The following is a 26789-nucleotide window of genomic DNA, read 5'->3' as shown; positions in this document are numbered from 1 at the left end:
CCATGGATTTCACTTTGTTCCCTTATCCCCAGCCTCCACCCACGGGACCAGGTTGAAACCTCTAGACTTGAAATCCATCCAAGACGGTGACAGATCTGCATGACTAACTGGAGAGTATCATCTTGCAATAATGTGCCTTTTGTTGCTGAACCCTTTCCAATCACGGTAAGCACACGCGGTTTTAACCTAGTTGGGGTTAATCTGATCAGAGAAGTGCAGTGAAGATCCGTGCCTCCGCACAGGCAGGAGCCAGAAGGGAGCTCCATGACTTCATCGCCGAGTGTGATGATAGCTAATTCAGAGGTCATTCCTGCCTTGGATCAACTAAACGTCTCTTTCAGCTGGGGATTTTATTCTGCTCCTTTTTCATAACTGTTGAAGCACTTAGTTAGCTGTGTTTTAGTGGTCTCAAGGCAGTTTGGAAACTGTAATAAAACTTTTTTTTGAGGGGTTCTGCCTGCGAATATGCTATCCTTCATTTCTTGAAGGTCTGAAATAGATTATACAGAAGTGTGTGTAACACACAACTGAAACCTGACAAGTCTGTCTAGCCATGATGTTTCAACATCTGATAATTCATTTACATGTCCTGAGAGAAAATAGATTTAAAACACACTATAAAAAGCAGGCAGGTGAAAGAGTCTCACGATCACTGCAGGTTGTCTAGTAAAATAGGTGGGATTAGGCTAAGTTAGCGGTTCCTAATTGCAAGTAGCTGGACCTTCGTAACTATACACTCTAGGTCATGTCAAATTACTCCCAATTATCCCAGCAAAGCTTCGAAATTATTTCCTTGTCTAAGTAACAGCTAATATGAACAGTCCTCATTGCATACGCATGTGTTTCTAAAGTTTGGATTTTTCTATCTTGGGAAGTAGGGGAGGGGTAATTTGTTCAAATAAAGTCATAAATGCATCATAGATCATAATTAGGCTGGAGGAAAGAGAATTCCAAAAGCAATTAGGCAACAGATTGTATCGGGAAGTGCCAAGAGTAAAACAAAAGAAAAATACATAAATCTTTAGTCTGCAGAAACAGCTGAAAGGGAAAATAATAGTCTTCTGCCATCTAGAGATCTAACGTGCAAGGCACATTTAGTGGGTAGATGCTATGGAGATCCAGGAATTTCCCAGCTACTGACACTGAACTTAACAGGCTTCTGCCAGGCAGCTGTATATACTTGTCTTAGCCAAACACCTTTACTGCACATAAAAATACCGAGAGCCTGAAGAAAAACTAAGCAATGGTTTCAGTCCAATGGTACCTCCAGTGGGTAAACAGAAAAGTAACATTGATCATAACAACTCCCTGACAGCAACACAAGAAAGACCACGGATAGCATTAAATTGCCCTGAAAGCTCCAACGTCATACCACCACTCCGCGTGGGAAACGGTTGTCCCTGAGCACACACCTACTGTGTTCTCCAGCAAGTTTAAGGATCATCTAAACCCAAGCAAATGGACTTTCGTCCCAGAAATCTTGTGTGGGCTTGGAGTGCCATCTTTTGATCCATTTGAAAAGCAACAGAAATTAATGATCTCCCAAAGGCATCTAGGAGTTTGCTACTGCTGCATGTCTGCCATGCCCGATATACATTTTTCTTTCATGAAATAAAAAGTCTCAGCCAAAGCATTCATTTGCCCACCTGGAAACATTTTGTTTCCTTCTTGCAGACTTAGGTGTGTGAAAGAAGGCCTGGAGGTGGCAGAGGAAAGGCCCTCTCGCTGGCTCAGCATGGACGCAAGCAGACTTTGTGTCAGGACTCAAGGTTTTCTCATTGATCTTTACAGACCACTTTAAAAAAACCCAGCCTTTCACCAGCGCCAGTCCAATCTCGCACTAATTCAACCTACAAAAGCTTAGCCAAAGCTTTTCCAAACCACGCAGTGCACGACATTTACCACTTTCAAGAAGAAAAATCGACCTAAACGGAAAAAATCACAGGAAAAAACCTCTACCTACCAAAGGCATAAAAAACTGGATACAGAAGGTATCACCGGCAGCGCGCAAGGGAGGGAAGCGCTCCTGCCAGAGCCGCAGGGGCAGCGTGCACCGGCCACCGCCTGCAGCCTCCGGCCGGGCCGAGCCACCGCGGCCGGCCACCGCCACCGCGGCCCCCCGGGCCCGGCAGCCCCCCGGGCTCGGCTCCGCGCCTCCTCCCTTTCGCCTCGCACCCGCAAGCCAGCCCCGACATGCCCGACACGCACCCGGCGACACGCACACACACGCTCTGCCCCCCCGCCCCGCGTCACCCCCAGCCCAGCGCGGCGCATCGCAGCCTAACGGGCATCCCCAGGGCTGCGGGCGTGCCGCGGCGGGGGCGGCCGAGGGGGCGGCCGAGGGGGAGGCGGGGGGTCCCCGCTCCCGCGCGGGCACAGACCTTCAGAGGCGGCTGCAGGGTGACGGGGCAGCTCCTCCGGCGGTGGCTCCGGCGGTGCCTGCACGGCCAGCCGCAGCCGTCGGACCTGGGTAAAGGGAGGAGGAGAAAGGATGAAGCTCCGGGGGCACCTTGTGGAGGGAGCAGCAAGTAGCAGCGGCGGCGAAGGAGGAGCAGAAGCAGCGGCAATAGCTGAGCGCAGAGGAGGCGCCTCGATTACTGTAGCTCCCGATGCGAGGGGTCTGTCTGGGAAGACTTGCCTTCTCCAAGTGGGAAGAGCCTCTTCTCAATCTGCTACTTAATAGAGGGCTGTTCCCAACTCTCAATTTACCCTCGTAAGCGGTTACGAAACTGCGGGGAAGGTGGACTGCTGCCACCGGGTGATATATGCGCTGCTCTGCTCCAGCAAGGAAGGGGATCCACTTCTGGAAACTGGCGCATACCTCCGCGCATTCCTGCGGCATGAGGCGGGCGGCCGCCGCGGCAGCGCGCCCGGAGGCAGGGGCCCGGCCCGCCGCCCCCTCCCTCCCCTCGGCTTCCCAAAGGGGGGGGGGGGGGGGGGGCGCACGCGGGAGGGCAGTGGAAAAACTGAGTCCCCGGGCAGGGCTTCGAGGGACGGCAGCGCGGAGGGTGTCCCCGCGCCACCCCCACCCCCCGCGCGGAGGACCTCTCCCGGGGCCCGGCCCGATCCCCGGGGCAGCCTTGCAGAGAAGCACAGGCAGCCCCGGGGCCGCGGCCGGGAGCCTCGCGGGCAAAGAGGGTATAGTCATCCCGACACAGCTCAGGTGTGCCTGGCCTCCTCCCCGTGTAGCCTACATACATTAACACAACGCGCCCCCTCCCCCCTCCCCCGCCACAGAGCTGTTTTGCTCCGCGCAGAAAGCGGCGGCGCGACCCCTCGGGCAGAGGGGACGGGGCGCATGGCCCCCGCAGCCTCCTCCCCCAGACCCTGCGGGCAAACCCGCGCCCGTGGCCGCTGTCTGAAGCCGGGTGCCTTCAAAAGAAACTGCACCTTCCGAAATCGGACAGCCTCTTGGGCCGGAGGCTCGCCCAGGGTCTCCTGTCGCTTGCTCCCGGCACCCGGCGTGTCCCGGCCCCTGCAGCGCGGGGGTGACACGGCGGCACGCACGGTCCCTTCCCTGCCCGGGGGAAGCAGGTCGCCCAGCCAGGGCTTTCCCAGGGACCCCGCTCCTGCCCCAGGGCCGCCGCCGGCTCCACGCCGCAGCGGGGTCCACTCCCGCACCCGCGGGGAGCGGCACCCCCGGTAGCGCTCTCGGAAGAGGCTCCTCTGGGACCCCTTCGGGCTGAAAGAGGGGCTGCCACCGTCCCGGTGGATCGCGTTGCTTCCCGCCCCCTCGGAGTGGGTCCGCAAACTGGGGACGCGGAAAAAAGCTGGGCGAGGAGCGGGGCAGCCAGGGAGCGAGAGGAGCTGCGGGGGCCTCGCAGCCGCGACCCCGCTCAGCCCGGACCCCCGCACCGCCCGCCCGCCGGGCCGGGCCATTCGCGGTGCGGAAGCGCCCCCCGGCGGCGGCGGCGGGCAGGGGCGGCAGCGGAGCGGGGCGGCAGCGGCACACCGACGGCCCCGCTGTCGAGGCCTCCGCGGGGCTCCCGGGGCCACGGCTGCCAGAAAGCAACGTGCGACGAGAAGGGACAAGAAGGAAAACAAGGCTGGGAGGGCAGGAGAGAGGGAGAGACGGGGCAGCCCCCCGGTGTGGAGTTTAGGAGCCCCTGTCTGGAGAGGGCAGCAAGATTTGAGGATCGTGTTGGCCCCACGTCGGCTTTATGTGCAGACATGAATTGCAGAGCAACCAGGTCGAGTTCCAGCCAAGGTGGAAGTGCCTGATAAGAGGAGATTAATAATTCACCGGGGCACCGCTCCTGGGCACTTTTCCGTGGGACTGGGAGATGAAGGACGTGGTCGACAGGAGGACATGTTGCTCCTGATCTGAATGAGGTTGTCTGCATTTCTGTAACAGACCAGTCATCTGCATGAGAACTCAGATGCTGAAAAGAAAGTGATAACCAGAAGACACGTGCTGACATTTCCAGACACTTTGGAAGTCAACCAGCTACTCTTAGGGACATGCCACAGCTTCAGCTGTCTGGTATTGATAAAATGCATGTTCCAAAAGCAACATCTCCTCTGCTGATAAACTTTCAAATACTCTTGACCTATTAACCCCATTGCCCAGCTGTTGAGTTGTTTTTTCTCTTTTGGCACTTTGCCATGGGGAATTTAATTTCTTCCTATCCAGATCTGATATGTAAAAGCAATGTTTCTGAGAAACAGTACTTTTCTAAAATTTTGATTTCCGGAACAAACACACCAAGAACACCAGTATAAATGTGGTGTCCACAACTGTTTCAGAAGAACAGACATCAGGGATTACAGAGAAATATGCTTCCATATGAAGTGAATTAATGCAAATGAGGTATTTTTATCATTTGTGCACTGCAACGGTATTTTTTTACAATGTACTGTGGATTTTTCCATCATAGGATAACCAGGATTTTATGTTAAGACTTAAAAATCAATTAATGCAAATAATGAGGATGGAAGAAAAGATGTGTTTTTCTATTTAAAAGTTAAATCGCTCAGGTAAATATTAAAATAGTTAAATAATTTGGTACTGAAGCTACAACTGGATTTACATGAGTAGAGACTTTGAAACCAATGGATCTCTCAGGGGTGCAAGAATCTTGTAGACTCTCCTTCACAGGACCTAGGGGCTGCTGAGGGGACTATCTCCCATTCTTCCCAGCTGACCAGCTTCACTTAATTTCTTGGCGTGAAATAAGACTCAGAGCTGGCAAGAGCAAGTAAGTCACTGACTCCAAGGGCAGCAGGATTTCATTCTTATCTTTAACTCTTTGTTCTAACTATCCTAACCATGTTTCTCCTAAGATCTTTCACATGTAAAATACACCAACTAATAACATTTAGAGTGCATGCTTCCATGTGTCACAGTAATTAAATGGGTTGTTTTTAATCAGCTCTGTTGCTATGTACATTCATAGTCCGAGCACATAATATGTGATGCAGAAGGCATTTCTGAAATGCACAAACATTTACTAACACTCTCCTGTCTGCTTGTTTCTTAGACAAGTGTTAAACACATTAAGACCATGCACTCCAGCTCTGCAATTTTCTTTGCTAAGCTCAATAAATTGAAACAGTGACAAATTTAAATACAAAAAAATGAGATTTGAATTCATATTTATACTTTTCATAATAGTGCCCAATTCTGGTGTAGGTACACGATAGTAACATTGCAGATAACCAGGATTTTCTTAGAAATTTGAAACTGGTTTTGCGTCTAGAGTAATTCAAGCTACTTTATGTTTCAGGCACCTTTGGGGTCTTTTTATTTCCTCAGGCTGCATTGCCCAGGACAGACTAGAACAGGACATTCTGCAGTTCAGCACCATAAACCTTGAATATCGTTTCCATGTGGCTGTCATGCTAGATTTGGCCTCTGTACCTTCCCGACAGTTAGTTGCATCAGCTTTACATAGGAATATGTTAAATGCCTTATTCATATGTATATATGTATTTGAGTATATGTTTTGCACAAAGGAAGATTCAAAAAAGTGTCAGCTCTTTGAGCATTAAACGATAAATAGATTCAGCATTAAATGTTGTCATACAGGCAAAACCGTGCTGCTGCCAGTGACTTAGTTGCATCTACCTGGGAAGTACTTTGCTGGTCAGTCTATCACTGCATCTGTCACTACAGTGTATCTAAATTAAACATCGTTTTAGTACAGTCATTCAGGAGGCCCATTCATTCCTTAGAACACAAAGAACTGCCTTTCCAGTGTATTTTTTTTATTTCCTGTTAAATCAGTCATAAAGCTAATATTGCACTGTATTCTATCTGCATCCATAAAATGCCGAAGGACAAAATACAGCAAAGCACTTCCTGTAGACCCTACCTTCTCTGAGAGATTTCCAGTCAATGGCATGAGAAGAACTCAGTCTGGCGTTTATTTATTTGGATAATTTCATTTCAGAGCTGGTATTCAGAGAGCAGTACTAGTCTGACCTTCATAACGAGGAATGGCTTCTTGTATTAGCAGTGTTCAGAGAGGACCGATTCTATCTGAAATCTACTCATTTAGTGGAACAACTATGGAAGCAGCATGCCTGGAGAGTTACAGCCATGAAATAATTATCTACCTCACCAGGTATGTTTTCCTTAGTCGCTATTCAATTTCTATAACTGATTTTTCCCATCATGTAATGCTCTGAAAGTAAGAAAATATTGTGGTTCCAAATAAGTAGGACTGGAAAAGTAAATAAATCATTCAAAAGAGAAAGTATAAATAGAAAGGAACTGGCCTTTTAATGTGTTTTGGGAGTCTTACAAAAGCCAGTTAATTTGTAGGCAGTAACTTTTCTAAAATATCAGAGCTTTAATACTAAAATTGGAAAAAATTAGATGCAACGATCTTATAGTCCCTTACATATATATGCACGAATATGCTTTACATTAAAAGATTCCTAAATCAAGTTGCTTTGCTTCAAAGAAGCTCACTCATTATTTCACAACAGAATCCTGATCTATTCAGGACAAAATGAATTGTTGGCTTGCGTGATTAAAGAGGGCGAGAAAAGAAATTAAGTGAGGACAGTGACTTATCTATGTTTGCCAGGTATCACATTGTGACTTAACTTGACCGTTCCTGTTACAATGAACTAGCCGCAAAGATTTGCAGACGCAGGTCTAAGCATTCCTCTTCTCCACATGGCTGAGGAGTCCCTGGTGAAAGAATGATGATCCACTGAGGAAACACATCATTTTAAAAAATGAAAACACTTTAAAAAAATCACCAACCACCAGGTGCTACTTACAGAACATTATAATACAGTGTTCTCTGAATACCTAAATTAGATTCACATAAGATGAAGGGTTAATAGCCATAGGTTCCCCTACATTTGGTAACCCCTCAACTATTTCAATGTAATTACTCCCTACAAAGAAGCACATAAAATTAATCAGCAACAGTCTGAAATGGTGACGTGCCAAGCTCTGAATAGGAACATTTTGCTAATTCTCCTTAGTATATCTATATTAAAAAATATCAATATATATTGTGAGAGCAGGGTCCATGTAGGTGGTAGGCAGGCTTATGGAGAACGTGAACTTGTGCCTGAACGAATAAGGTATTCAAAGCTATTGAAAGTTCAAGTTGCACTAGCCAGTGAGTGACCTGATCCTGTCATTGCAGGCAGGGGGATAATTAAGGCTAGTGGGGGAGTTTTAAGACTGAATGCTTTGTCATTAGGCCAACCGCTGATGCTGTCCCTCTCTCCCCCACAGGTACAAAAGGCATTGAGTAGGGAGGGATGCTGTGATTCCCCTGAGGAGCGGGTCAGAGGGAAGCTGGCAAGGGAGAACACTTAGCTGCTGCTGCGCTCTCTCCCAATATGCATCGTCCCAAGAAAGTCTAGAGGATGTAAAGGTCAGCTCCAAACTTCCTGTCAGTTCATCAGGACAAACATTCAAATTCTTAAACACTCTGACAAGCGAATCTGATACGAATGCACAGACCCATAGTAAATGAGGCTGGAAAAGATCTTGAGAGGCCATTTAGTTCATCCCCTGTTATTTAAAGTACACTGGGGCTTCAAAGAGAAATCCTTCATACCATACTTAGTACTAACAGCATACTTTGGGGACCTGCTTCCTAGTGGCTGACAATAGATAATAACTTGTTTTAGGTGGGTCACATGTTGTCCATAGTTGGACTATGAGCACAGAAGTCAGAAATAAGTTGGATCGACAGAGTAAGTTGACTATGAAGTGAAACGAAAAATTATTTAAGAAAAAAAAAAAAAAAAGCTCTCTACCAGAAAAACCTGTATCTTTGGATGATTCCACAAAAACAGGCTCCATTTAGTGTAAAAAAATAATTTACTTCACTGGCATCCCTGCAAACTTTCAGCCTGAGAGTCAAGAAACAGGACTGGAAGATTTCTTCTTGCATGCGACTGCCAGAGGCACAGACCCCACCAGTGCTGCTAAAACCCCTTTTGGCAACAGTCATGTAATTTTTTAACCATTTCTAAAATTTAGGGGAGATAAACTCCATGGTCATCATCATTATCCCAGCTCCCCTCTTCCCCCACCTTCCCAATCTCAGCGCCTTGATATCCAGACTGTCAGGTTGTGACATTCACCACAGCTCTTTCATCTCCAAAAGAAAGAGCACAAAAGGCAAAACTTGGGTCAGGACATGGCCAGGGAATAGACCGAGCCCAAGGAGCTGGATAGCCCAGGTTATATACACTTCCGTGAGACCTATGGGGCTCTCATCTGCATGTCACCGATCACAGGTGTGATGGACACATGGAAATTTTGAGGTTTCGCAGAAAAAAAAAGTCAGGCAAGAGCTTAGCTCGCAGGCATTACAAACACTGCCAAGGTATCACCTGTCAAGACATTTATGAACTCCACATAAAGTAGCTTTAAAAAGAAATGTGTTTCTTTTGCACAAGTCATAATTGGCTAGTGACTAAAGGGGAAAATACATGGAGAAAACAATGCAGACTTAAACCAGCATTTCTTAACGCAGCCTTGTGGCTGCTGCTTCCCAGTATGTTGAATGCTGACAGTTCCAAATACCAGAACATAAGATTTATTTGGATTATAAATAGATGTTGCCCTGTGCTTCAGTATCAGAAGCACTCTGTTGTGTAAACAGAAAACTATTGGGTTTTGTTTCCACTTGTAAAGGTTACTTGAAAGCTCCCACCCACTCTTTGCTGACAGGCTTTATCACCTGTTGGAGTTCAATGTCTCTCTTGAGTATAAACACCTCTACAGCCTGCAGAAAGGCTTCACAAGAAACTGTTAAAATGTCTGCTCTCGTATGCCCTTTCCTCCACTCTCTTGGATGCTTTCCAGCTGGCTTCCCTACTTTGCTAGTTTTTAGCTACCCCAGTTTATTGAACATATCTTGGGTTTGGCGTTGTCCTGATTTCTATTATAATGTATTCTTTTCTGGAGAAATGTGTTTGTTGCAAGCCTCAGCGTCTCTTACTTATTTAAAAAACAAAACAAGAAAAAAACCAAACACAAACCCAAATCTTCCTAGGATTTTTAAAGAAATAGTTTTTTAATCACAAATTACACTCTGAAACATCACCCAGGTTCTTTCCATCCTTTGCTATTCCATTTTCTAGAGTGCAATCTGACTTGTTGCCTCTTTACCCTCTGCCCAGTGCTCTTTGAAATGTATTTAAGTGATGTGCTGCTTAAGACACATCACAACAGGGGGCTTTACTATATCATGATCTTCTTCCCCACGTAAGAACAGCAGCAGCTGTAAGATGAAGTCCCTTTCTTCGTGCTAGGAGTAGCGGTTGGGACCTTATTTTCTAATAAAAACGAATTTCTAATTTCTGCTTCTCTGACCTCCAGAGAAGATAAGGCAGACGGAGGTTGTGTGCTCCTTGACACATGCCCCACCATCACAGCTTTGCTGCTTGACAGCATCATCTGTGCCCACTGCTCTGTCCTGCATGGTCACCTCAGGTGGTATTTGGCTGTGGGCTGAGATCCATTTGGGTGCCTGCATGTGAGCCCAGCATCTAAACTTCTTCTGCAATGGCTGGTGAAGATCCAGTTAACCAACTCAGCGGTGCCTGAGCAGTTTGGCCATCTACCATCCACAGGGCTTGGCTCTGCTGCTGTCACGTTGGGTTCTAGAGCCATTTGAGTGCCCTGCAGCATCTGAGACCTCTTGTGGAGCTGCTAGCTACAGCCCAGGACCCATATACACTGGCACATCTCATACTGTACTAGACCACTTAGGAGGCAGAGTCAAGCCCCCAGTGTGGCTTTGGGTGCCACAGGCATCCTGTTAGGCCTCCAAGTGTGCAAGTCTCCTGCAGGTCCTCTGTTGTATCTGCCAGCTCCAAGCAAGTGCCTCAACTATAGCCTGAGATGGTGCTAGACACCCAAATGTAGGCAACTGGATTGAGCACTTTTACTTTTCCTTTCCAGTTTTTGCCAGTCTTGCTGGTGCCAGGCTTTGTAGTCTGCCCATGTAAATACCCACTTACTGGGGATCAGAATAAGACTAGCAGATGTGCCTGAGTTGATCAAAAGATGTTTAGATGGTAGTGATTTCCAGTCTATACCCATCTGCTTTTGGATCTCAGACCTGGACAGTGAGGTAAAGATTGTGACAGAGGTCCCTCCCTAACTCTAAAATGTGTCATATGCAGCTTTCACTGCCCAGCCATAGAGTTGACGTCTCTCCTGCACCAGTCCAGGTTTTGTGACTTCCTTTTAGAAACTGCATTTGTATCCCATAATTAATTAAGCTGGGGTAGCCAAAAGGTGTAATTCCCCTCTTTCTTTCCCAGAAATCTGGCCATACATTTGAGTACTGTTTCCAGAAATAATAAAATCATTTCTTGTTGTTGTTGTTAAGATTTTTTTCTATTTTATTATTTTATTAGAAGATAATTTCTTGGTATTGCTCTTCTAAAAATCAGGCTATTCATGTAAATGTTTTAGTATAGATCTGGGAGACTAACTTTAGACATACTTCTGAAAACCTCAGCCAAAGGAAGAAGGTCTGCTAACCTCCCGGTGCACTATGCTCCAGCTCCGTGGCAGAGTGGTCCCAGTGCAATGCTCCGCACATAGCACATATTAGCACACCGCACTATATTTAGCAAAATGTGCCCTGCTGCTTCTAAGAGTTGAATAAACCTTGATAACAAAGTTGGCCTGGCTCCTTTGGGACTTGTAACTTCCCACTGAGCAATAGAGATCATTAAAATGTTTAAATCATATATTTCCCTTTTGCACAGTATTATGATAGGTAAGATTGCATGTGTGTGTCAGCCTTTCCATTATAAACTTCAGGTCCCAGGGCATTAGTCACCCAGAGTAAGTGCTCATGTTGAGATGAAACAATGTGGAACCACTTTGATAACAAACAAACATGTATAACTCAATTAGTTAAAGAACATATTCGTAGCCTAAAGGTCCTGATGGAATCACAAGTTCCTCCTTGCACCACTGGAGGAACAGAAGCTGCTCATAGTCAAACCATACGAACAAACCATCTCAACAGGTGAGACAAGCTCTAGCAGCACCAAATCTCCCTTTTATTCCAAAAAGCATCTCTGAATATGCATAATATTATGATCACATTGATGAGAATGATACAAGAGATTTGCATAGAAACTCGTAGAGGAATCTTAATTTCAGAGTGAGAACATTTTGGGCAGAGCACATACATCAGGCCCTGCACAGTCCAGATTTCTTGGTTAAAAGGGAAAACTTCTGTGGAAAATGAAGGACAACCATCTACAAGAATTTTCATTTTTTGCTGCTGTTTCAGATATTGTTAAAACTGAACAAACATGTCTGTTTTGGCCCAGGGAAGTTCTCTACAAAATTTTTAATCCAAAGAAATTAAAAGGCAGTTCAAGTTGTTTCTGGATCCTTGTGGCAGCTGAAACACTTTTGGATTAGCACATATAATGTATTTCAATTGATCACCTTACTGTTCTTTTCAAGGAAAACATTCTGCTGCTGCTTCTGGTGAAATCACAGGCAACTGCATCTCTAGGTGAACTTCACAGCCTCAAGAAGAGAGTTATTACTCAATACACCTCGAACGGTAAGGATACCGTTTTATTAGACGGACATACCACAAGACACACTACTCCTCTCTTATTTTACACCTCTGTTAGCAATCAAATGTGTGTTGCTCACAAAGGAAAAGCAGCACCTGTGCTGCAATATGCTTTTAAAGCAACACTGTGACCTTGTTAATTTCGTACTTGCTTTGTAACGGTTCTGTTTAGGAAGCCTTAATTTAAGTAGCTCCAAACCTCCAGGCCTCCTGTGATCTTTTCTATTGTACCTCCTTCCATGTTCTGATATATGTAAAGCTTAGATCTTACTGGATCTTACCTGATCATCCCTTTCCAAGTTATTTCCACGCCCACCAGACAGCATCCTACCTTTTCTGCAGCCAGCAAAGACCCAACAAGACAAGCGACAGACAGTTTCACCAATGAAAATACCAAAGCTGGTAGCATAACAATAAAACAAAATATTCAGGAGGGAGAAGAAAAAATAATCACATGCACCACATAAATCAGACAGAGGAGAGGAAAGATCATTACATTTCATGAAGTTCAGATTGTTGGATTGGAAACAAAACAAAAAAAAAAAAAAAACCCAAAAAAAAATATCCCAAAACACATCAGCAAAGGACAAATTCATCCCTCTTTGGCAGTTTTCTCTATGACATAGCAGGCTATATGCAATGGGAGTGAGTATTTTGTCAGCTAACTGTATACAGATACTGGTATTCCCCAAGGAGCTAAAACCAGGACTGCCTGACTGGGGACTCAGTGGGACAACATCCTTCTCTCAATACCTCCTTAGCCCCTGCACGTGAATTTGCTTTGTCACAACATTCATAAACAGAAATCCCAGCCAATTACCCGTTTTTTTGTGAGGACATATCTTTTTGAGAAAATAGATATGAGTGTGCTTTAGCTCTACGTGTGTTTCAGGGAAGCTTGTTAGCAGTCAGTCTAACAGAAAACCTGTGAATAATAACAATTCTTGAGGAATACTAAGACCAAAACATATATCACAAACTGTGTACACTACCAACTGAGTTCAAAGTCTTGAATACTCACATTTAGAAAAAGTACAGTACAGCCAAGAGATTATCCTCAGATTGTGTTTCTGTACAAGCCATTATTTTTACAGCAGAATTGACTGAGTACTGAAAAAATAAGTGGAAAGGCTCAGGCAAGTTCAGCTAGAGAAGGTGGTGTTATTATTAAAAGGAACTTCTTTATCAAAATAATCACACAAGCATGCACATGAAAAGATACGTTGGTTCTGACTTATCCCCTAAATACCTTATTTAGGGTCAAGTCAGGTTGATCAGATTGATCTTGTCTTTGAAAATCTGATTCACTCCAGCAACTATGAAGGTCAGCCTCCAGTTCTTTGATATATCAACAGAACTGGGAAACAATGGGAGAGTAAGGAAGGTCAGCTTAATACAAAATATGCACAAAAAAAACCCCTCATCATGCTTTCTCACAGGTCAGAGCAGTGATAGCCAAGGTGAGCAACATCAGAAAAGTGGCATTTTTCTCTGGTATCAGGAAAGAGAAAAAAAAGTACAGACAAGTTCATACACTTAGAGGCATCTCTAGTGTTTTCTTTTTACTTCTGAGAGTTTCTGAACTTTTTTCATGGTGTCTTTTAGGAAGCCAATGCTGTGATATTGTGTATTATTAGTCTTCAGACTTGCTGGGGAATTTTTTGCGTCAGGCTAATTGGGTCTGTATATATATTCAGCAGCCAAGAAAATGTAGCCCAGGGCACAGTTCTAAGAGTTCTGAGCTACCTTCCCAATGGAGAAAGTAAAACATGGTCTGTACATCTGGAGTCTCAGAATTGGTTGCGTAACCTAGAACTGCAATACTGAGGATTTAATTTTCATCTGTTTCATCTGTCCGATTATTGTTTGAACTGTCATTTATCTTACAGTAGCATGAACAATATTTTTTATTCTGCCACAGTTGGCACACTACTAAGCTTCCTTTGTTAACCTTAAAACCATGGAAGCTTAAAAACTTGAATAATGAAAAATAGGGTGGCAAGGGAACTGGAAGAGGTGGAGGACTCATTGCCTATCTAGCAGAAAATGTCCCCCATAGTTTTGGGGTGACATTTAGAACAATCCAGCTCAGTGGAAGCCAGGAGGATTTCCCATTCTTTACAGCAAAATATAAAAAAATCATAGTTACCGTTTCTAATATTCTAAGTAACTGAAAAATACTTTTTACGTGAACTTGAAATAGAAAATAAAGTTTACATGAAATCTCTTTTGGGGAAAGGTATGATGTGTATTGCCTAAACACAAAAGTAGGACTGCAGTAAGGTAGCAATATTGTACGTCAGTATAATAGCTAAGTCCAGAGAATCCTGATTTAAGGATGGTAATTAAGCACTACAGTAATAAGATCAGACAAGAAAAACACACCGTATGAGTGTTACCTGCTAGCAGTCCATGACTTCTTATTACTGACCATTTTATTTTTTCACATTTATAATTTTTTCCACATTAACAAGGAGTAATAGATGTTGTTTATTTTATTTTCTTCTGCTCATAAAATACCCATTGGAAGGCTGAAGGTAAGATCTTCAGATACTTCCAAACATTTTCCATTCATTTTAGCCCTAGAATGCATAGCTCTCTTTTTGCATTTTCCTAGGGAAAGAAAGTATAGGCAGTACAGGTACCTCATTTACACCTTCTGGCAGCTTGTGGTGTGGACGTGGCTGCAACAAATTACACATACAGACTGAACAGCAGGTGGGAATTGCCCTGTTAGCTCTGTAATGTGGTCCCACAAAATGGTGCTGAGCAGCTGACTGTGAGTCTTGTTTGCTTTCCCCCTCCTCCTGCTCCTGCAGCAGAAAGAATCTTGGCGGTGCCCATGGCTCCCCTGCCCACCTCCATCTGCAGGCTCCAGGGACGTGCTTTGGGGCTACTAGACCCACCTCTGCCAGGACAATTTTTTGTCATTTGTTATTCATTTAAGTAACATTTCAAAGCTCTGTCTATGAATACTGATCGCTTTGTGGTATGAAGATCTTTTTTCTAGCTTGCATTTACTCCATACGCCCTCCCACCAGGGATGCTGCCTGCAGCACAACTCGTGAGCTGCCACCATTCCTGAGACAGCGGAATCTGAGGTGCATGTTCTGCTTCAGTCACACACAGAAATGCACATCTACCGCCTAGGTCATCACAGGATTTTTATAATTTCGACTATTTAAACAATTGTCCTTCTTTCAACATTCTTCATAATTCCCACAGGTGGGAAAGGACATGGGTTTCTTAAGGATTTTGATCTTTCCCTATGCTGCCTTCCAGATGCCCACCGCTTAGTCCCCATCTTGGCAGTAACCCTGGGCATGTGACGGCAGCAGAAGCCTTACCAGTGTCGCAGAGAGCAGGCTGATTCCTTCACATGCTGTGAAGTATAACTCACTGTGCTGTGAGGTATCTCTTCCTTGTAGGCATCAATGTTCATCTCAAGATAAGCTGAATCCAATTTCCCAGACCTTCTTCTGAGGCATCCATACAGGCAGTTCTTGCTCTTTTCATCATGCAGTTGGCCAAACCCAGCTATGCAGAGAGGCTACCATCAAGGGGGATTTCCCCACTCTCCTTTTTTGAGATTTGTGGGTTTGCTAGAGAGTTCTGAACACACTGGCCCTTCTCTTCCATTTTGCCTCAGGTTTAACAAGCACATTCTGGTTGTCCAGGATAGCAATGAAAAATTCTGAATTTAATCCATGAGAGGCCCAAAATAGTACTGTAGCAGGAAACTAGATTTTTGTGCTCATTTTCGCATTCTGGAAAACCCACTGTTTCCATGAGAAGAGAAACAAAAGGATTGTTTTGGTGGATTTTTTTTTTTTTACAAGCTATTTGTTAGAGAGTCAACACCAGAATTTCAGCGTAATAACCCACAAGCAGCAACTTGCCAGAAAGGCTGCAAAGGCACAGATTGTTAGGAACATAAAACCTAACCAGGGATGCACAGCTGCCACTGATTCCCACATATGTTCTTCCCCAGTAATTTTAAGTCAAGCTAGTAAGAGGCATCAGGGTAGCTTACAAGTGATTCTCATACTCACCAACTTAATGATGCTTCCCAGAAGCAGTTTTCACAGAGCAGGCATTTTCACTGACAGCACAAGCTACTTCAGATATAAGGTTTGCTCCTAAATACAGGATAGCAGCTAATAGTTATTACTGGGTATCCCTGCCCAATGGCACAATCAATTTTTTCTCCTCCAAAGACAACGATAGGTCTCCATTTGCATTTGTGGTTGTCAGTGTCACAGCAAGCTGATAAACACCACCTCAGCCACTGAAAAAGGACTTTGGAAAGGATCATGATCAAAGCATTAGCTTTATCAGCACTTTGTTGCGTTTCTACGTATACAGACTGCTTCCATACAGTTCTGCTGTTGAAACAGAGCAGGTGAGCACTCCTCCACTATGTTGTTGCTAAGCCACATAACCTGACTTCAGGCACATAGTTCAAACTGCTGCCAGAAAGTTTGGAGTGACCCAGTAGAAATGACATTGGAGCAGAACTGACAGCTCTCCCAGAAAGCACGCCTTTAGAAGCAGCAGCTACTGACACCCTAACACAAACGAGTAGCAGCAACCTAAAACTCAGCCATGCCTACAGCTTCTGCCTCACGTTCTGTGAAAGGTCTGAACAAAAGACATTGAAAGATACCTGCTTACCTCTTTAAGTCTGTGAAATTCATGATTTCTCTAGGTGGAGATACTCAAGTGCAATTGTGGCTTCCTTTAGCTGTGTTTACAGCAATGTTAACAACCATCCTTCAAACACATGTACTCCTGTATCCCAGAAAAAGAAACACTCTTCAGAGAAAGGACGGTGAAACCCTGGAGCAGGTTGCACAGAGGCTGTAGAATCTCTGTCACAGAATCACAGAACAGTCAGGGTTGGAAGGGACCTCTGGAGATCTTCTAGTCCCACCCCCTGCTACAGCAGGTTTGCCTAGAGCAGGATGCACAAAATTGCATCCAGGTGGGTTTCTAATGTCTCTAGAGAAGGAGACCCCATACCCTCTCTGGGCAGCCTGTTCCAGTGCCCTGCCACCCTCAAAGTAAAAAAGTTCTTCCTCATGTTCAGATGGAACTTCTTGTGTTGCAGTTTGTGCCCGTTGCCCCTTGTTCTGTCACTGGGCACCACTGAATGGAGCCTGGCCCCGTCCTCTTGAATTCACCCTCAAGGTATCTGTAGACATTGACAAGATCCTCTCAGTCTTCTCCAGGCTACACAGCCCCGGCTCTCTCAGCCTTTCCTCACAAGGGCGATGCTCCAGTCCCCTCACCATCTTCACAGCCCCCCGCTGGGCCCTCTCCAGCAGTTCCCCATCTCCCTTGAACTGGGGAGCCCAGAACTGGACACAGCACTCCAGGTGCAGCCTCACCAGGGCAGAATGAGGAGGGGGATCACCTCCCTCGACCTGCTGGCCACGCTGCTCCCAATGCCCCCCAGGGTCCTGTTGCCCTTCTTGGCCACCGGGACACACAGCTGGCTTGTGGGCAGCTTGCTGTCCCCCAGAACCCCCAGGCCCTTCTCCGCAGAGCTGCCTTCCAGCAGGTCACCCCTGGCCTGTGCTGGTGCATGGGGTTGTCCCTCCCCAGGTGCAGGACCCTGCACTTGCCTGTGTTGAACTTCATGAGTCTCGTCTCCACTCAACTCTCTAGCTCATCCAGGTGTCACTGAATGGTAGCACAGACTTTCCTGGTGTATCAGAAGATGGCATCCCTGGAGACGCTCTCTGTGGGACTGTTCAAGGCCCTGGGCAACCCAATGTAGCTCTGAAGTGGCACTGCTCTAAGCAGAAGATTGGACCAGTTGACCTTCAGAGGTCCCTCCCAACCTGAATTATGCTACAATTGTTTGAAACCTAATCCACGTAACCTGGTATGTACTTACGAACTAGACCTGCTCCTGCCCTACAGACATGTGCCAGTCCTGCTCTTAAGCTACTGAAGAGTACAATTCATAGACAGAAGGTGGCCTCTCTAAACATTTAGCCTATCCCCAAAGTTACAGATAGCACTGGAGAAAGTCTTCCAAAAGAGCATTAGAAACTGACAAGAATTATCAATAAGAATTTAATTAACTTTTAGCACTTCTAATAAAAGAATTAACTTTTATAAGCACTGCCTTCAATATCTTCAGTATTTCTAGCTTAACAGGGTCCCATTCAGCCTAGATCAAATTAGCAGTCAACTGCCGGAGTATCTAATTAACAATCACTGTAAACCTTTTCAATCAGTAGAAAAATTCTAGCGCTGCACTAGTGCAGCTAGTATTAACACTTACTGTGCCCCTCCTTCACTTCATTATCTGCCCTAGAACACCCTCAAGTTCTCTAAAATTTTTTTAATTATTAATATTATCCTAAAGAAGGAATTGCTTTATTTACCCTAATGACTGAGAGCAAGCCGGCTTTAGCCACCTGAAACATGAGGCAATGTTGGAAGATTACCAAGTCTTAATTACGATTAACATTAAAATCTTGATTTCATGGGTAGCAAGATAAATACGTGTTCACTTGCTAATCGTATTTGCATGCTTAGAAATCTTCATTCTTTTAGGAAATACAATGTCTGACTAAGTTGTACCACAGAAAAGCCACTGAAAAAAATAACTTGTTAGATGAAGGTGTTGAGTTTAACTGAAACTACTTCTAAGCCCCTGAAGCTGCAGAGGACAGTGTTATTATCTCTACAGTAAAAACTATCACCTTTGGAGGGTGATCAGGAATCAGATTCCTCTATTTCTAGACACATTACAGTCAACTTCCAGCAGTCCACTGCAAGGATACAGCATAATCATCAAGTACTCAACATTTATTTCCACACAGGATAATCCAATCCTAATCATTTATTATAAAATTAATTTGCTCTACTAAAGCAAGAAGAGGAAATTCCTATAACAGACAAGATACTACTTTCTCACAGTGCTTTAGGGCATTTAACTCACCTCTAAAGCACTGACATAAATCACATAAAAAGAAAAGAGGCTTACAAGTCAAAGATCAGCATATTGATAACCCAGCATAAATTTACTGAAAGTAAAAAGCACTCTAGTGTAGTATCATGGAATGCTTTGGGTTGGAAGGGACCTTAAAAATCATCTAGTTCCAACCCCCTGCCATGGGCAGGGACACCTCCCACCACACCAGGTTGCTCCAAGCCCCATCCAGCCTGGCCTTGAGCACTCCCAGGGATGGGGCATCCACAGCTGCTCTGGGCAGCCTGCTCCAGTGCCTCACCACCCTCACCGTGAAAAATTTCTCCCTAATTTCTGATCTAAGTCTACCCTCTTTCAGCTTTAAGCCATTGCCCCTTGTCCTATCACTACATGCCCTTGTAAAAGTCCCTCTCCAGCTTCCTTGTAGGCCCCCGTGAGGTACTGGAAGGCTGCTACAAGGTCTCTCTGGAGCCTTCTTTTCTCCAGGCTGAACAACCCCAGCTCTCAGCTTGTCTTCATAGAACAGATGCTCCAGCCCTCTGATCATCTTTGTGGCCCTCCTCTGGACTTGCTCCAACAGGTCCATGTCCTTCTTATGTTGGGGGCTCCAAAACTCCATGTAGTACTCCAGGTGGGGTCTTTATGACAGCTCATCAAAATCTGTGTTAGAGGGGGACAAACCTGCTGGCCATGCTTCTTTTGACACAGCCCAGGATATGGTTGGCTTTGTGGCTGCAAGCACACGTTGCTGGCTCATATTCAGTTCTTCGCCCACCAGTACCCCCAAGTCCTCCTCTGGGCTGGTGTGTCCATTCACTGCCCAGCCTGTATCTGTGCTTGGGATTGCCCCGATCCACGTGCAGGACCTTGCACTTGGCCTGGTTGGACTTCATGAGGTTTGCACAGGGCCACCCTGTCAAGGTCCCCCTGGATGGCATCCTTTCCCTCCAGCATCTTGACCACATCACACAGCTTGGTGTTGGCGGCAAACTGGCTGTGGGTGCGCTCAGTCCCACTGTCCACGCTGCCAACAAAGATGCTAAACAGCACCCGTCCCAGTACAACCCCCGAGCAGTGCCACTTGTCTGCCTTGGACACTGAGACATGGACCACAACTCTTTTGAGTGTGACCATCCAGCCAATTCCTTATCCACCAAGTGGTCCATCCATGTCTGTTTAGTTTAGAGACAGGGATGTTGTGTGGAACAATGTCAAATGCTTTGCACAAGACCAGGTAGATGACATTGGTTGCCCTTTCCGCATCCATCAATGCTGTAACCCCATCATAGGTGTCCACCAGATTTGTCAGGCACAATTTCCCCTTAGTGAAGCCATGTTGGCTGTCACCGATCACCTCCTTATTTTCCAGGTGCCTTAGCATGAAGGATCTGCTCCATGGTCTTGCTGGGCATGCAGGTGAGACTGACTGGCCTGTCACTGCAGGTCTTCCTTTTTAAAAATGGGAGTTATGTTTTCCCTTTTCCAGTCAGTGGGAACTTCACCAGACTGCCACGACTCCTCAGATGTGATGCTTAGTGATCCACTATGATGCCACCTGTCCCTGCCCTCCCTTTAATCCTGATCCATAAACTCTCAGTCAGCTCCTCATCCATCCCCATGCGGAGCTCTGTGCACTCCAGCTGGTCACCAATGGAGTGAAACACCTCCTCCTCCTCCTCTCCCCTGCCCATACTTCCTAAAGAGCCCCTATCTTTCCATGCCAAACTCCAGTCGTAAGAGCCATCCCACCACATCTCTGTAAGGCAAGTAAGGTCAGAGCCCTGCAGGTGTGCACATGCCCCTAACTCCTTTTGTTTACTCCCCGTGCTGTGTGCATTCGCCTAAAGGGATTTAAGTTGGGCCCCCATGAAGCTGACCTGGCTGCAGCGGCTGGAATTGCTTTGTGCTGCTCTCCTGCCGACCCGTGATCCCGCTCCGGGCATCTGTTGCTGGCACTGGCATCAAACTGGTAGGAGTGGGAAGGACTGAGGTTCCCCTCCTCTGGAAACTTTAGTTTAAAGCCTTCTTCACCAGCCTGGAAGCCTATGGCTGAAGATGCGTGCACACAGGAAAACACGATATAGTCCAGACCACCACAACACAACATAGAAACTGCTTTATTGATTGCAGTTAATATTTTGCAATTAAATTATGATTCCAAGCATTAAGCCAGCTGCTTACAGCAAGTATAAGCTGCCACCATAGTCGCATGGAATTGGACGAAGAGATGCTGGTCACTGAGGCATCAAGAACTGGAATCATTTCTGCTTCTTGGGCATTGAAGCAACAAGCAGCTCGTAAACAACATAAGCCGTTCCTGAATTAAGAGACAGAAAATACATCTTCAGAATGGTAAATAGAATTCATTTCAAGTCAGCTTTCCTTTCCCAGTTTGTTCCAGAAGAAACATTGACAACAAGCAGCTGCAATTCAGACATAACACATTTCCATAGCCACCTCTAAATGATTTTTGGTGTGGGGTTTTTGGCAATTTCTATTTTAGAGAAAAAAAAATCCTTCAATACCTCTCCATAGACTGCATAAAAATAAAGAGGGGGGGGGGGGGAGGGAAGGGGAGAGACATGTTTGTGGAACCTACACAGATGATCATAAAGTAATGGCTATTTATTCTTATGAGATCAACATATTTAAATTAAATTAAATTAAAAAACTATGAAACAAGCAACAAAAAGGTTAAATATATACAGTCTCATGAAGCTTGGATATATTCTGCTACTTTTCACCACATGTGAAACCTCAGTACATTATCACCTAGCACTAAAAAGTCAGACTAGTGACAAAAATGGTATACATATGTGCTATAATTTCGGTTTACTCCTTTCCAGAATAAGCTTTGTAAGTAGTTCTAGTTTTCTCTAACATCGTACATGAATTCTGAAGGAGTATTGAGCCCATAGTACCATTAATCAGGGGGAAAAAAGCCACCTGAAAAGCTACATTTGAGAAGGCACAAATAAATTTCCCCTTTCCGCATGCATTTTGCATGTTCTGAAGAACAGACTGAACAAACTGTGTGACTAATTTACAAAGGAAACACCACTCATATTGGAAATTGTACCAAAGGAAAAGTATTTTAACATTAGCACACGGGAAATTGTATCAAACTGTAAGTATTTTAATACTAGCCTTACCAAAAGCTGTAAGACCCATGGTGAGCCTATACAACAGAGAATCCATTACACCACCTTTAAGATACACTGGGATGCCATTATCCTCCTAATGAAAACAAGTGACAAAAAGGAATTATTTAAATACAGTTCCTGCAATATTGTGTTAATATAATTAGAATTATGCAGAACAAGAATCACCTCCCCAAATTATCTTCCCAACTCCGAAAAGACACTGAATCTTATTTTGACTCTGCTTTCTCTTTCAAGCTTTCATTCTGTAACCAGATGATCACTCACTAGGGAAGTACAGTAAATGATGCTCACGTTCATTTCTAAAGCAGTGACTGGCAGATGCCTAAACACTTCTGACACCAGTAGCCAGCCCCCTTGGGTGCACAGGATATGATTACCATCCCTAGAAACTTCCCGACCATCTCCAGCATAGTCAATCCCTGCTATAGGAAGCAACAAGGGGAGGAGCCTCTACTGTCACCTGGTATCACACAGGAAATTGTTTTGCTCCACTTGAAGTAAAACTCCAAAGACACCAGTCCTGCTTAACTTGCTGTCCCACAAGAAAGAAACGGGAAGAGATAAACCTAGAGATGTCCACCAGCAGAAACAGAATCTCTGACCTCACCCATCACCAACCTCCTGCTTCCCCTTGGCTCACAATGAACACTGTGCTCCTTTAGGCAGTGTCCCAACAAGACTGGCTTTCTCTTTCACGGAAAAGGAAAGCAACGAGAGACAAAAACTATTAAACTGGGGCTTCTAACATAGTTTTCCCTTTCATATGGCTGAATCCCAGACTACTCTATCCTCCGTATGAAGCTGCTGTTCCAGGTTAGAGCTGACAGCTGGGAGTATGCTCTTGAATATCCACTGCTTTGGCATTTGAAGAACCACTAGTTCTCACGAGGTGGCCCTATCAATCAGGAAGACAGTAATTCAGAAATTATAATTTTCTAGGACTGAATCCAATCCCTTAAGACCTTTACTGTTTTCATAACTGAGAAGTACCATAATACCACATCCTCACTAAGAATTATGGGGCTCATCTATGATCTATGGATATAGCAGTAAAATAGCAGGTTTAACTTTTCCCTGTACTTCTGTCCTCTCACTTGTTGTTTTTCTCCATTTGTTCTTAGAACATACTTCATCTTTATCTTTGTACAGTACCTACTACTCATAAGAAACCAGGGTACAAATCATTTCACAATGCAAAAAACCCTAAAGGGCCTGCAAGTCAAGTATGCATGTACAAACACTCTTAATCTCTGCAGAAAATAACTGATTTCAAACACTGCAGTCATACAACTGATTTCAAGAGCTCACTTCAGATGTAAAGAGGACTTTCACCAGTTCTTTAGCAATAAAAAAGTATGCAGTTAAGATCTACTAGAACACTGTTACTCTACTAACATTACTCTACTATCAATGCTCACTCATTACCTGAAAAAGCTTCTGCTTCTCAGGAACTCTATTTTGCAACTGCCTGTGTGAAGCAGTGCTTATGGTCCTCTGGGAAATTTGGTGAAGACCCTGAAATAAAAGATAAACAGTGTTTTACAAATAGTGAAATTTTTGCAGCTATATCCACGCTGGATAGAAAGTTTATTTTAAAACTAAGATTGAAGTCTGAAGGGACAGGAAGAAAGGAAGGTCTTTAAAAAAAACCAAACAAACCTTCTCATCAAAACCCACTGGGTTTTAATTCAGCCCATCCATTCAACAGACTACGTGAAGGACTGACTGATTGGTTATCTAATAAGGAAAAACCAAGGAAAATTACTTTCAGAAGGGCTCAACAGATTTATGGATCTGCAGCATGACCTTCATATTTAGCATCCTTTTAGGGGAAATCTCGACCTCTGGCCCTTAGACCTCAGTTTTAGACACCATTTGCTGTGATTAACTCTACCAATGGGGACAATAATATTTAGGACAAACGTGTTTGTGCTGATAAGGATCTTCTGTCATAGCCACAGTTCACCTGCTAGCCACCAGCACGGGAGATAATCCAGCACAGGAGAAGGCACACCCCACCCCTGCATACACACAGAGTTTAAAGACACCCAGCTGTGTCCTAAGCTGGAATCTGTTTCCACAGTCAGATCGTGTATGCGCTCGTTAGCACAGGTCAGGCCACCAAAAACAATGATCTGTAATTCTTCCGAGGGCTCAAGTGTCAGGTCTCAAAGCTAAGAACATCCGCGCCTCTCCAAGCTGCCGCCAGTCTCCTTCCAGCAACGCTGCTAACACCGATCCTCCCCCGCGAAATTACCGCCGCTAAAAACGCAGCCAAGAGGGCAGCCAAGCAGGTGATGCTGGCTGCAAGCAACGGCACCACACGCCTCGCCTCCTCCCCTCCCCACCCCAGATAAACACGCTATCAAATTTATCTCCTCAGAGACGGACTAAGCGTACCCGAGGCACCCGGACGCCAACTCCCAGCCCTCCCGGCGCCTAAAGCTCAGCACTAGGTGGGGCGAGTGGGCCAGGACCTCAAACGTAGCACTTCCCCCCAGCAGCCCCTTCAGCAGCAGCACCCGGCGTCAGCGCTCGGCGGGGGGGGCACCGGGCGGCCGAGTGCCGCAGCCGGGGCGGGCGCCGGCAGCCCCCGAGGGGACCCCCCCACTCGCCCGGCTCGGCTGCCCGCGGCGCCCCGGGAGCGGCAGCCCCGCGGCGAGCTGACGCGGCGGCAGCGGGCTCCTCCCCGCAGCTCGGCCCGGTCCGCCTCGCCTTAGCCCGGCCCGGCGCGGCGGCCTCACCAGCAGGTTCCGCCACATCGCGGCTCTTGGTCCCGTCACCTCCCGCCGGCAGCAAGGGCAGCGGAAGCCGGAAGCAGCTCCCCCGCCCTCACAGACGGTACCACAGAGGCAGCGGCGCGGCGCGCCCAGAGCGCCGCCTCAGAGCCCAGAGCGCCGCCTCAGAGCCCAGAGCGCCGCCTCAGAGCCCAGAGCGCCGCCGCCCGCCCCGCCCGCCGCCGCGCCGGGGCTGGGGGAGGAGCCGGCACCGCCCGCTGCGGGAGCGGGAGCGCGCCGCGGCCGCCTGCGGGCCGATGCGGGGCGGGCCGTGCCCCCCTGGCACGCACTCGCACGACGGTCTTTCCCCAGCAAAACACGTCGCCCGGCGGCCCCGCGGCGCAAAAGGGTGCCCGGCGTGAGGCCGGGGGGGCAGCAGGAGGCGGCCGCTGCACAGGAGCCGCCTCCGGGCGGGTGAGAGAGGGCGGCCCCGGCCCAGCCGCGCCCCGCGCGAGTTCGGCCCCATCCTCGGCCCCATGGGACGTTTGTCCGGTGTCGCGGCCCGGGAAGCAGAGGCGACACAGACACACACACCGCAGCACCGGGCAGGACCCGGGCCCTGCTCAGCCGTTTCTGCGCGGCGCACGGCGCTGTTGCCGCAGGCTCCCGCGGCTGCCGGCCGCTGCCCTGCCCCGAGGGGCGGCTGGGCACAGCCGTGAGACCGGCACCCCGCGGAGCGGCGGCACGGGCTGTGCGATCGCCTCTCGTTAGAGCTGCTGGGCTGGCAGGGCCGGCAGGGCCCGTCCCGGCTGGCCGGCTCCGGGGGCGGCAGGGCCCGGCGCTGACCCAGCCGGGCGGCCCTTGCCCCTTGCTGAGCCGCGCGTCCCTTCCTGAGCCAGTGCGCGCCGGGAAAACAAAACTAAAACGTGCACCCGCTCCCTGGCTCAAACGCCATTAGCAGCAGGGACGCCGAGTACTCTGCACGTGCAAAACAAACAAACCAGTTTCATGTTTCACAAGATTGTGTGACAGGCAGTGAAGTAATGCCAGATTTGTCTGAAATGCAAGCCTGTTCGATTCTAAGGGAAGAAACTATTTGCCCTTCAAGATGGTGCTCTGAGAAGCCTGGGGTTTTTTCCTGCATTGCAGATCTAGCCCCCTAATTGCATCTCCTTGTGCTTCAACCTTACGCTGCAATACAATGCTGTCAGGAACGCTATTTCCCGGCTCCGCTGCAGTGGCCGTGCACTCGGGTTTTTGGTGTTACACTGCTCTTGCACTGGTGCCAAACCCCATGATGAATAATGCACGTCGAACACAGCAAATTAGCGCTCGATCTAGTATGGAAATAACAAGGATCATATCTCAAAGCACAGCACTTGTCAATCTGATGAGCTGCCCCAGAAAGACACTAAAAATGCAGAGATGAAGAAGTATTTATAGGTATAGTCTTAGCTGGACAGCATATTAAAAATACCATTTAGAAAGCATAGTCATGGAGAAATATGATGTGTTGTAACGAAGGAGGAAATTGGATGCGTTATTTGACAATTTTCAAACACTCAAGCAGTGCTGTTACAGAATAGCACTTAGAATACATTACTACTACTGCAAGATAGATTTCCATTCACTCTTCTTGCAATCTTTCATATTATGAGTGCATAACAACATTTGTGTTCTGATTTTTATACTCTTAGTTGTGTTTAGATATTGGTAAAAGGATCATAATGCCCACAGAAATCATTATTGCTTAATTTCAACCGTGTGGACCATTTCCTGGTGTGTCTGAATCTCAGCTTCAGGGCTATTGCCTCTCAAAATACACTTTACAACAGACAGGCCATACTTAAAGCTTGGCACATGGGTTAGGTACCAGTCAAAGCTACAAGATAACTGCTCAGAGCAAGCACAGCTGGTG

The 26789-nt window shown here is 46.5% G+C and overlaps 2 protein-coding genes and 1 long non-coding RNA gene across 3 annotated transcripts in view; 1 reads left to right on the top strand and 2 right to left on the bottom strand.

Moving 5' to 3' along the window:
* The window catches only part of COL12A1 (collagen type XII alpha 1 chain), a 106468-nt gene extending 103816 nt beyond the window's left edge, over positions 1-2652 (bottom strand). The window contains 1 exon segment of the mRNA XM_056343522.1: positions 2382-2652. The gene's annotated coding sequence lies outside the window, so the exon portion shown is untranslated.
* On the top strand, positions 35-13230 carry LOC130151360 (uncharacterized). Its single transcript, XR_008822560.1, has 4 exons — positions 35-165; positions 6393-6566; positions 7703-7844; positions 11924-13230. It is a non-coding gene; the product is annotated as an uncharacterized LOC130151360 (long non-coding RNA).
* Positions 13231-21091: 7861 nt separating this feature from the next.
* LOC130151797 (cytochrome c oxidase subunit 7A2, mitochondrial) lies at positions 21092-25038 on the bottom strand. Its single transcript, XM_056344511.1, has 4 exons — positions 24899-25038; positions 23580-23669; positions 22143-22227; positions 21092-21307 (listed from the first exon to the last, which is right to left on the bottom strand). The coding sequence occupies exons 1-4, from the start codon at positions 24914-24916 to the stop codon at positions 21249-21251; spliced, it is 252 nt and encodes an 83-aa protein (XP_056200486.1). The 5' UTR covers positions 24917-25038; the 3' UTR covers positions 21092-21248.
* Between the last annotated feature and the right edge of the window lie 1751 nt (positions 25039-26789).

Source organism: Falco biarmicus, chromosome 6 (assembly GCF_023638135.1).
Source record: "Falco biarmicus isolate bFalBia1 chromosome 6, bFalBia1.pri, whole genome shotgun sequence".
Taxonomy (NCBI): domain Eukaryota; kingdom Metazoa; phylum Chordata; class Aves; order Falconiformes; family Falconidae; genus Falco; species Falco biarmicus.
This window is presented reverse-complemented; position numbering and strand designations above follow the sequence as displayed.